This window comes from Psammomys obesus, unplaced genomic scaffold, assembly GCF_907164565.1.
Source record: "Psammomys obesus unplaced genomic scaffold, mPsaObe1.curated_primary_1811, whole genome shotgun sequence".
In the NCBI taxonomy this organism is placed as follows: domain Eukaryota; kingdom Metazoa; phylum Chordata; class Mammalia; order Rodentia; family Muridae; genus Psammomys; species Psammomys obesus.
Window position 1 is genome coordinate 6100157 of NW_026596466.1, and position 12154 is coordinate 6112310.

General features: G+C 40.7%; 1 protein-coding gene across 1 annotated transcript in view; it reads left to right on the forward strand.

Moving 5' to 3' along the window:
* Positions 1 to 12154, forward strand: part of LOC129670161 (cytochrome P450 3A9-like) — a 30150-nt gene that overhangs the window by 10712 nt on the left and 7284 nt on the right. Inside the window, exons 5-9 of the mRNA XM_055598625.1 lie at positions 749 to 862; positions 1085 to 1173; positions 3831 to 3979; positions 6387 to 6514; positions 8957 to 9023. Coding sequence (XP_055454600.1) covers positions 749 to 862; positions 1085 to 1173; positions 3831 to 3979; positions 6387 to 6514; positions 8957 to 9023 — 547 coding nt within the window. The remainder of the gene's footprint in view (positions 1 to 748; positions 863 to 1084; positions 1174 to 3830; positions 3980 to 6386; positions 6515 to 8956; positions 9024 to 12154) is intronic.

Sequence of the window (12154 nt, forward strand, 5' to 3'; positions counted from 1 at the left end):
ACACCAATGGTGAAAAACGCTGAAAACAGTGATTTTCCTCTATGCTTATTATGTTAGATTCAATTTTGATATCATAGGTGAGGGTTTTTTTTCATTTATAGATATCAAACACAAAACATTCTCATTTTTAAATACAGAATGACAAAAATGTCCATTTTGTACAAAACATGTTTTCTTGATGGGCATAGGATTTGAGGAGGTGGTGCCAAGCTGTAGACAGCACCATCATCTATACCTAAAGAAAATCAGAAAGAAAAGAGATTTTTTATAGACTTGCGATAATTCTCCCACATGACGCCTATATGCTTTCAAGTCATTTTTTTCTCAAATCATTTTTATCACCTCTTTATCAAGAAAAGCTCTTCCTACGAATATGTGTAAATATATGACTGCCCTGTCTTTACAAGGCCACCAGTTGTCACCAGTTCCTTCCTACTTGGCACAGACCGGAAGGATATGCCAAGGACTGTTGCTATCTGGTCTCTGAAACAGTGGCTCTGCAGTCATCTGGGGCTTCTGTAGAAGAAGCAGGCCAGATTATAAAGTCCTACGCCATATGCATTGGCAGGGGGCCACCTCCACCCTCCCCTGGGGTTAGGCCTTTGGAACAAATATTCTTTGAACACATTACATTGACTAACTATAGAGTCATAAATATTTTTAAATAAATTATACCTTTTTTTTTTTTTTCAACTGTGGTGTTCTCCAAGCTTATATATGGCAACATCTTTTTTGCTCCGGAGTCTAGGTTTTTGGTCCAGTAGGAATTTTGAAAAAAGCTATCACCGTATCTGAGAATGAAGAATGGAAGAGATTAAGAACATTGCTGTCTCCAACCTTCACCAGTGGAAAGCTTAAGGAGGTAATGAAGTAATAAGCTTCTCATTGGAAACATGAAGAACAGATCTGGGGACAGGTAGAGTGGAAGACCACAGCCCTTTCCAAGCAGTGTCCTCTGAGCTGGAACTTCCTAGCAATGGCCTTTTGTGCTAATGTGACATCTTGCTTTGTCCTTGGGAAAGCGAAGGCCATTGAAAATTGAGCCCCTCATCTCACTACAGATGACATTTTGTTTTATGCGTAGATGTTCCCCATCATTAACCAGTATGCAGATTTGTTGGTGGAAAATGTGAGGCGTGGAGTAGAAAAAGGCGATCCCATCGTCATGAAAGAGTAAGTACCAAAACGGAGTTGGGTGCTGGGCTGCCGCATTAGTTACTTTCCTGTTGCCATGACAAAATGCTCCAACAAAAGCAACTGGGAAAAGAAAGGCTGTATGATGGCTTACAATTCCAGGGGCTGCATGTCCACCATGGCAGAAAGACATGGTGGCTGGAGCAGCAGGCTAGCTGACCACACTGCATCTAACACACAAGAAACAGGAAGTCCAGCCTATGTAGATTCAGGATCCAGCTGTAGCAGCCTACTTTTTCTATCAGGGCTCCACCTTCTGAAGTTCAGAACTATCCCAAACAGTACCATGATCTCAGAAACAGGTGTTCAAACACATGAGACTATGGGGGATAATTCATATTCAAATCACAACAGTTGTTAACAGACACCACAGCTGCCTGCTGGAATGCTGAAGTTCACATTGTTAAATCCCTTCAGGAGCCAGACAGGTATGAGTTGTTGGTTTTACAACTGATAACAACAACTCAGTCTTCTACTGAAGCTGAAACAAGAGGAAACTGGAAACTTTCCTATAACTCTGTCATTATAATAGACCTTCCAAGAAAAGGACATCTCCCAGGAGAAAGTAGAGTGATGTCTTAGTTTGGGTTTTATTGCTTTGAAGAGACACCATGACCATGGCAACTCTTATAAATGAAAACATTTAATTGGAGCTGGATTACAGTTTCAGAGGTTTAGTCCATTATCATTATGGAGGGAAGCATGGAAGAGGGCAGGCAGACATGGTGCTGGAGAAGGAGCTGAGAGTTCTACATCTTCATCAGCAGGCAGCAAAAAGAGATTGTCTCACTGGGCACAGCTTGAGCATATACAGGACCTCTGATCATACCTGCATATGACACACTTCCTCCAACAAGGCCATACCTCCTCATAGCACCACTCCCTATGGGCCAAACATTCAAACACATGAGTGTGTGGAAGCCATACATATTCAAACCACCACAAGTGACTCTAGGTGAAAGGATGCCACTTCTTTATATGGGAGCTGTGATTAATCCCTCTAATTAATCTCTCTGTTGTTTTGGAAATTCTAGAAAACAAAATAAATAGTTTAGAAAAAAGGGTCATGATTTAAAGCACATTTGTTAGTGTAGATTCCATAGAAAACATTCAGCTCATACTAGGTGCATATTGTACATGCACAAGAGAAGTGAAAATGTGGAACTTAGCACAATTTATAACTCACCATGGGCTTGTGGAGAGTATCAGTGAAACAGTACGTCTTCTCTGAGACCGGCAAGATGGCGCGGTGGGTAAAGGCGCTTACTACACCAACACTGAGGCCTGCGCTTGATCCTCAGGACACATGTGGAGGAAGGAGAGAATTGACTCACGCAAGCTGTCCTCCACATGCATGTCACGGCACAAGTGTGCCACGTCAACAGACATACATGCATACACACCACTACAGAGGGAGGTGCACATACATGCAAAATGCACCCAGAGTCAATAAATGAAGGTGTAGCCATCCCGCTGTTTCTCTTCCATCCCGTTCTTAAAGAGGGAAGTGTGGGCTTTGTAATCAGGATATTTTTTTAATAAACTCGGGCCTTTTGAGTTATTTAAGAAACACTGATATAATATTCAACCCTCCTGGCAAATGAGGAACATGTGAGCATGAAAGTGAAGGTTTTCCTTTTACACCTGTGCAGAGAATTTTTTGTGATTAACCAGGAATGTTATTGACTTTCACAACTTACAGTAACACTTCTGCCTCTGGGGTGACATCAGCTCCCTAGAACTGAGGAATAGCAGATCTATCAGTACCTTGAGCATGGGGTGTGATCCAGGAAATCCATAACAGTTTTTATGTGCTGTACTGAAGATGAATAGGCTTTGGACACAAGTATCAGTGATATACAAATACCCGATACAATGTTCTCTTTCTTAGTCCCCTAGGTACAGACATTGTCGTGGTAGGGAATGGTAATACTGACTGTCATCCATGCTCACAGTGATGCAGTTTATCTGATTATAAGTTTCTCTTTTTCCGTGTCTCTTGATGTCTACTGTAATCATATCTCTTTCTGTGATAAAAATATCTTGAATTTAAAAATAACACAAGTTATGGAGGGAAAGAGTTCATAATATTTTACAGTTCCAGGTTCCAGTCAAACATCACAGGGAAGTCAAGGCAGGAACTTGAAGTCCGTAGTCACATCCACAGTCAGGAACAGAGAGGAAATAAACACACATTGTATTCAGCTCACTTTTTCTACCCTTAGGCAGTAAGGGACCCAAACTCAAGGGAAAGTGGACTGGCTCTTTCCACATTAATTAGCAAAATCGAGGCAATGACTCACAGACATCCCCAAATACCAGCTCCATACAGACAGCTGAGAATCTCTTCCCAAATTAGTCTACATTGTGTCAAGCTGACAACGAAAACTAACCCTCACGGTATCCCACAGCCCAGCACAAGAATAGTTTCGACACTGCCATCTGATAAACTTCTCACCAGAAAGTGTGACAGGGGCCTAGATCTACCACACCAGGGGTTCTGGCAGTTTCTGCCTTGCCTTGGCTTGTGAATTTACCCCCATTTGATCCATTGTGTGTGTTAGAAGGAATAAGAGGAGGTACAGATGTTAATTTCATCTCTCTCTCTCTCTCTCTCTCTCTCTCTCTCTCTCCAGCATCTTTGGGGCCTACAGCATGGATGTGATCACAGGCACATCATTTGGAGTAAATGTTGATTCCCTCAACAACCCACAAAATCTCTTTGTACAAAAAGTGAAGAAACTCTTGAAATTTAATTTCTTGGATCCATTCTTCCTCTCAGTGAGTATGTACATGAACATTGCATTATTTCTGGGTTTTTTCCATTTTTTCCATTTTATTTTCAGCAGTGTCACGCACTTTATAATGGATTTTAGTCATTCTCACTTCCCTGTTCCCCTCTTTCATCCTCCCCCTTTCCCACTGGTAAACTTCTTACAGTTTTGTGAACTTTATTTCACATACATACACATGGCCCATTTAAATAGGCTGATTTCTAGATTTTTGGCATATTTAAAGATATTCACAGTCCTCATTGTTGTCAGCTGTGGGATCTTTTTGTCAACTCAGAAGCCATGTGAGTTTAGCTATCAACTCTGTACCTTTCTCAGGTATAAGCAATTAGAAGTCTAGTTTCTAACTTCCTGTACATAGAATTGTACAATTTGTCACCTTTCATGTCTAGTTTCCTAATTGTTTAAAAACTTCATGAAGGGCTGGAGGGGTGGCTCAGCCATTAAAGGCTAGTCCCACCAAGACTTCCGAAGTTCTCGTGTCCTGAAGGATGTTTCTGTATGTTCTTTCTATTACACAGTCGAGCATCCTTGAGGTGAATTTTACTTAGTTATGGTATAATAAAATTTCTTTTGAATTAGTGTGCTGTATTTTAATAGTCACTTGGTTTGATGTTTTATTATTTTGGTGAACATTTTGCAACTATATTTACAAGTGATGTTTGTTTTTAGTTTTCTTTCTGAGCGATGTGAGTTTGATTATGGGGCTAAAGCTCCGTAAACCTGTAGAGAATTTTTGAGATGCTTTGCTTCTGTATTTTAGAAGTGTTTAGGGGAAAGGGCGTTGATTATCTGTGAATAGTTGGTAGAATCCACCACTGAAATCTTCTGGTCTTAGGCTTTTCCTGTGGACAGCCTTCTTTCACTAATTCTTTCTCATTATGTCACAGGTCTATTATACATGATACACAAATATTTTTGAGTCAGTTTCTATAATTTGTGTATTTCTAGGAATTTGTGCATTCTAGCTAAATTATGTAATTAAAGCCCTGTTCTAATCTTCCAATTACTAATAGAATGTTTTAATATGCCCTGGTGTTTTAATATCAATATTATTTCCCTAAACCATTCACTATTCACACTAGCAATTTGGGTTGTTACTATTTCTAGGGCAATCTCAGCTAACATTTTGCCAATTCTGAAGATATTTTAGAAGAAGCATTTTTCACTTCAACTGACTTCCTCTATGTTTTTTTTTTTTTAACTTACATTCTGCTTTGGTCTGTACTATCCACCCCCTCTCTTCTCTCTTCGCGGCACTTCCTGTAACATGTTGTCCTTTAAGATCAGCTTTTTTTTCCCTCAGCATCCTTAAATTTTCGTCTGGATGTTGCTTTGTCTGCATCCTTGTGAGAGTTTTCTTTATTGGTATTAATACTATTACTGTTGGTGTTGTTAGTTGTGTATGTGTGGAAGTGGAAGTGCTATTTGTGAACATTGGAGGAAAAGATTTGGAAATCAGATCTCTCCTTCTACGATGGGTTCCAGGAACCAAACTCAGTTAGGTTGCACAGTAAATGATCTTACCTGCTGAGCCATCATCTCTCCAGCCCCTATGAGTTGTTCATTTTGTGTCTTTTTTTTTTTCACTCTTCATTTTAACACAATTTGGAACTGTCCCATAGGTCTTTGGCCTTTTAGCTATGGAGGAGTGTAGTGATAATTAATTTACATATTAGTTTTCCAACTTTTCTTCTGTACTTGGACCCTGGCCTCATTCCCTGATGGGTTAAGAACAGAGACTATAGTATCTCTAGCCTGAAAATTCTATGTCTATCTGCCTTCACCTGCCTGCCTGTCTGTCTGCATCTGCTCGTGCATGTGCACATACACAGTTTTATAGAGTATGTAGATCAGAAAAAACCTTCGGTGTCATTTCTCAGGTTCCTCCTGCCTCATTTGAGACAGGCTCTTTCACTGGCCTAGAACTTCACCAAGTGAGCTGGGCTAACTGGCTGTCCAGCTTCCAGGAATTCCATGGCTGAGACACTGCACGTGGCTTTAACATGGGTTCTGGAAACCGAACACAGATCCTCACATTTACAGGGCAAGCACTCTACCTGCTGAGCCATCTCTCCAGACCGGAAAGACCTTTCTTGAACATCATGATGAGCTGCAACTATAGACTAAAGCCTGATTTATCCAAACAGACCTTAGCCTGACATGTAAATGGTCAGAGGTCAAGGAATTTAACCTGAAACTATGCAGCAGGCACCACTGATATCACTGATCCATTGGCATGCCCTTTTCCACCAATGGCCTGGAACCTGAGCAATAGCATAGAGGGAATGCATCTTGGTTGAGCTCCTGATGGCTTTTATTGTCCTGAGTTTTAGAACAAGTGTAACCATTCCAGGTAAATTATATATTTACATGGTTTCTCTTTTCTTTCCCCTCTAGTACTCTTTCCATTCCTTATCCCAGTTTATGATATGCTCGAAATCAGCGTGTTTCCAAGAGATGTTATAAGGTTTTTTAGAACTTCCGTAGAACAAATGAAAGAAAAACGCATGCAAGAAAAAGAAAAGGTAATAACTGGTCACGCGAGGATGTTTGTTTATTGATAAAGTGTTAAAATGTGTATTGTGTGCCTATACCATATAAAACTGGACTATGCTAAGAAATGCATTTTTTATTATATTTTGAAGAAACTGAAGAGTTGGGAGTAGAGAGATAAATAAGCTAGGAAGAAAGCATTTAAATTAAATGATACATATTATGATCAATGTGCCATGAAATAAATATTTTTGAGATGAGAACTTCACATGCCATAAAAAATCCCTTGCATGCAATTTGTGAGGATATAAATGAGTTAAGGGGGTTATGGAAACCTTTATGGATATACCTCAAAAAGTTAAGTTTGTAATTTTCTCAGTGCTAAGGATAAAACAGCGGACCGTATGCAGGGTGGCAAACATATCATCCTTGAATAGGGGTCCAAGTTGCTCTGGGTGTACAACTCAGCTTATTCTAGAGTTGCATGCTGGGAACAGAGTTTATGACTTTAATGTTGGGCCAGAAAATCACAATGGTACAACCATTATTAATGGTGCATTTCTTCAAGGATTAAGGTCTGTGATCTTAGTTCATATCAGGGGGAAAGGATGAGCAAAAAGTTAAAACTCCTATAGGATCCAGTCATCTTCCTGCTGGTCATAAGCCTGTGTGAAAAGCATATGTACTCCCATGTGCATTGAGGCCATTTAAAAAATTCCAAAAGCTATCAGAGGAATGGTAGTTCCTTTGAAAGTTCTATCTTGAATCAATGATATGTGTCTAAAAATGTTTAACCTGGTTTGAACATCATACAATACATGCATGTATCAAAACCCAACTATACCCATGGATAGGTGAATTTGTTATTTTTTTAAAGTATGCCTTAACATAAATATTTAAAATAATTAGATGAGAAGCCTAGAAATGGCTCGGTTATTGATAGTTGACCGATTCTTGCAGAGGACCAGATTTCCAGCACCCATACTGAGGGGGGGATTCACAGAATACTGTAACATTAGCATCATGGAGCCCAGTGCCCTCTTCTGTCACTTCAGGACACCTGCACTCACACATGCACATACTCACACAGAAGCACACATATTTATTTTTATATAAATAAAAATAAATCTTTTAAAAATGTGGGACACAGAGAAACAGGGGCTCCAAAAGAAGACCAACATAGCCAACTAACCTGAGCCTCGGGTGGTGGAGTTTGTGGAGACTGAAACACCAACCAAGGACCATGTATTACTGGACCTAGGCCCCTACACATATGTACCCAATGGACAGCTTGGTCTTCATGTGTGTTTCCTGGTAAGGGGAGCAGGGCTGTCTCTAACAAGGACTCCCTTGCATGCTTTGAGATCACTTCCTTGTGGCAGGGCTGCCTTGCCAGGCCACTGTGGTGGAGAATGCGTTCAGTCCTGATATGACTTGATGTGCTGAGATGGGTAGGTGGGGGAGGGCTCCTCTTTTCTGAGGGGGGAGGAAGGGACTAAAGGGAAAAGGGAAGGAGGATTGGAATGGGAGGAGAGAAGGGAGGGGCTGCAATTTTGTGGGGTGTAAAATAAATGAATAGATGATAGATAGATAGATAGATAGATAGATAGATAGATAGATAGATAGATAGATAGATGTGGAACAAGAGTTACTATATCCCTTCCTAAAAGGAAAATTATTCTTTTTAAACATCACTTTCCCGATACTTTAATTTACCATTGGTAAGGAATAACTTCACTTCCAAACCTATTATTTTATGAATTTTCCAAAAGAAATCTATTTTAAATTATCTGGTGATGTTCAGTCTCCCTTATTTTTAGGTTTGTTTGTTTGTTTGTGTTTGGAGAGATAGTATGACTATGTAGTCCAGGCTTGCCTTTAACTCTCAGTCATCCTGCCTAAAAAGCTAGGAATACAATCATTTACTAACCTGCCTGGCTGACCTAAATTAACTTTGGGCCTCTCCTGCCTTGAAGTGGAGACAAGGCTATCCAGGTAGTCAGGCTTTATTGTGAATAGCCTTTATTTCAGAGTAAGGAAGTCCATAGGTCAGGGAGGCAGGACTGGGTGACACCTCCCCCTCAGAGAATCATAGCATTCTATTTCAGTGAAACATTTCAGGATGCTCACCCCAAAACTACTGATAAGACAGGACTAAGATAGGAGGACATGGATTGAAGTCCAGAACTTCTTCCTGGGTAAGCACATTTGAGAAAAGAAGGAGCTGACCAGGGCTGATCAGAACCCAGAGAAGTCAGGGTCGAGGGCAGTAAAGACCAGCACAACTGGACACACAACTGGAGTTTGCTCAGGAAAGCACTCTGCTGTCCAAAGCTGCTCTGTGCACTAGGTGCTTTGGCACCCCAGTGAGATTTCCTGACTTAGGTAAGTATTATTCTCAGAAGCATGGCTTTTTCTGAACTTTTGACTCTCTCTGCTCACACACCTTCCAAAACTTTTTTTTTTTTTTTTAGCAAAGATTGGATTTTCTTCAGCTGATGATTAACTCCCAGAATTCCAGAGACAAAGAATCTCACCAAGGTAAACAAAGATGGGTCATATCTACTGATATGGAACCACAAAGACAGATGTTTTTTCTGGGAAATATGCAAGGGGCTTTCCATGTAGATGAACATATCTGTAAATTACAGAATAACATTTTTTTAGATATAATACATGCAGCCAGAGGAACTTTCTAGAAGCACAATGTTGTTTATGTGTTCAAAGCCTGAAGGGCAGCCATAAGCATGTACTTCAGGCTTGGATGTCATTGGTGGTCTCTAGATCTTGTGCCACAGAACAAGTTCTATTTCAGCCTCATCTAGATCACCCAAGTCAGAAACTGTGCCTGGAGATTTGTGTCTGCACACCCAGTGGTCAGGAGAAGCCCCACAATGGTGACAGTCACTGGCCACTTCTCCCACACTTTCCCCTCCAACACGATCACACATTAATCCTGTTCCCTTACTGTCATAATTTATTTTGACACACAGATCCAATGACATTCATCTAGTGTAGAAGCTCTATCATATGAACTCCTAAATCCTTTCCTAAGCTAACTAATGTTCATTTATTAAAACTATTAAAACTAAACAGCTTGTGTCTCCACTTGGCTACCACAACAAAGGGCAAAGTGTGGAAGTTTGCATCCATCCTCTACTTTCATGTATTGGTTATTTTCTTCTTGCTTGAGAAAATTCATGACAATGAGAAATCTAAAGAAGGGAGTGTTTAACTTGATGTGGGATTCAAACTAATCATTCACTCATTTTTGGAGACTTGGGAACTCATGTGACCAGCATGGTTCCAGGAAGTGTGGCCAGGCTACCAAACCTCAAACTCTCATCCCACTGACCTGCTTCTTCCAAGGAGGCTACACCCTTCAAAGCGTCAATGCCACCTGGGGACGAAGTGTTCAGACAGTTGAGATTGAGGAAATGCTTGACATTCAAACCACAGTAACACAAGATTCATGCTCACTGAGTCAGAGAATATGATTGACCATCTTTTCACCAAGAATAGATGTCATGATCAGCAAACCAGAGCCCTGAAACATTCATTTTTCACTGTTTTTTTTTTCACATTTGAATTTACAAGTTTGGGGCAGGCCACATGTTTCTAAAGGTCTGGTTCCACAGCCTACACAGTGCTAAAGTGTTCGGTGCTGAACTGAGCTGAGCTTCTGTGCAGATTAAAACCCAAGAGGGAGAGGAACTTGGGTCAGGAGCTCTGTGTGGGTGGCATGGAACACAGCTACACAGCTGGGAATGAGAACTACCAAGGAAGATAGCATTCAGCCATGACTTGTTAACTTTAACCTGTTCTATGAACACGTGTTTTTGTGTGTTTTGTGCTCAGTGCTCCTTCTACTGGCCTTTTCTTTCTTTTACTACATTAGTGCATTTATTAGAATGAGATCAGTCACCACCCCTTAGCTTCTTATTTAGCATAATTTCTGGGCTCATCCATTTTGGAAGGCTAGTAATCCTTGCTTATCAAGTGAGATGGTTCACAAAAATAGCACACTTCATGAAAGCTGTTATTTTGATGACAACTTTTGAGAAGAATTTGAGAAATGTAAGTTTGCTTTGAGACTCTGTGTTTCAACTTCACTGATGCTGTGAGTCCACAGACTACACTGAGTATCTTTAATGTCATTGCCTTGGTGTGTGTAGCTCGCAGATCTGCTAATGCTGCATGAACTCAAGTCTTTGTATTGAATGCTCATCCAAGTGTTCCAGCTATGTTTTACCAAGAACAATTTCATTTTTCCCAAGAGATGATACTGTTCCTTATTTTATCTGTAAATTATACCCCCTGGAGCTGGCTAGGTATCTCCATGGTGGGAAACACCGCACGTGCACAAGAACTTCAGTTTGAATTCTCCCAGCACCTACGTGAGAAGCCAGGCATAGCTGGACATAAGTGTAGCCCCAGCATGTGAGGGCAGAGATACACAATCCTAAAGTTCTCTACCTAGCCAGCACAGCTGAAAGGGCAAGCCTGCAGGTCTCTAAGAGACCCTGATGCAAGGAAATAACAGGGAAGATTATGGACATGGCAGAGAAAGACATCCACAGAACTGCAGCGGCATGGGAATGTGAACACTGACAAGCCAAGTCTCTGGATAGTCAGCTCTACTGCTCTCTAGAAGACGTCCTGCTCCTGCCTCCAACCAGCAAGTACCTACACCATATACACACATCACACTCACGTATGCTCACACACATACCACCCTATACACACTCACGTATATTCACATACACACACTGAATATACCACTAACACATGCATACACAAGCACACACATACCAAATATACCACACTCATGCACACTCATACACTCATACATACAGCACTCATACACACACACATACACTGCGTATAGCACTCACACATACATACACACACTCTGAATATAATCACGCTATTTTTTAATTAAGCAAAATGAAAGTTTAAATGTGCCATACTTGCCTGTCTGTAAAGGAGTATTGGGAAATTTGTATTCTTTAAAAAGAGGAAATAAGGGGCTGGAGAGATGGCTCAGTGGTTAAGAGCACCAGCTGCTCTTCCAGAGGACCGGGGTTCAATCCCCAGCACCCACATGGCAGCTCACAACTGTCTGAACGGTTCCAGAGGATCAAACACCAATGCAAATAAGATAAAAAGTAAATTATTTTTTTAAAAAGAGGAAATAAAAAGTGAACAAAACATGTAGACTTTTTTTTTCTACAATCATGCCCCGTCATCCAGAAGCATGCTAAAGACACTGTGCCATACCACATAGACATGCTTTGTCTCTACTTTGCCCAGCTAGGGTGCTTTTGGGGGTGTCAGGATGAAGAGCAGACAGGTAAGAGGGGTGTAACTTGGGGAAACTGGATTGAAATGACTTCTCCATTTTACCCCTTTGTGAGGGAATGAAAACCAAACCCGATAGTCTCTGTTGTCTGTAGGGATTTGTGATCTTTCTTTGGGTAGCTTCTCATTTAATTTACCATGATGTATACTAACCTCCTTCACCTAAAATGTCTGTCCTAGACTGAGGAGATGGCTCAGCTAGTAAAGACACTTACTGCCAAGCCCGAAGAGCTGAGTTCAAACTCCAAGACCCAAATAACAGGAAAAGAAAGAAAGAAAGAAAGAAAGAAAGAAAGAAAGAAAGAAAGAAA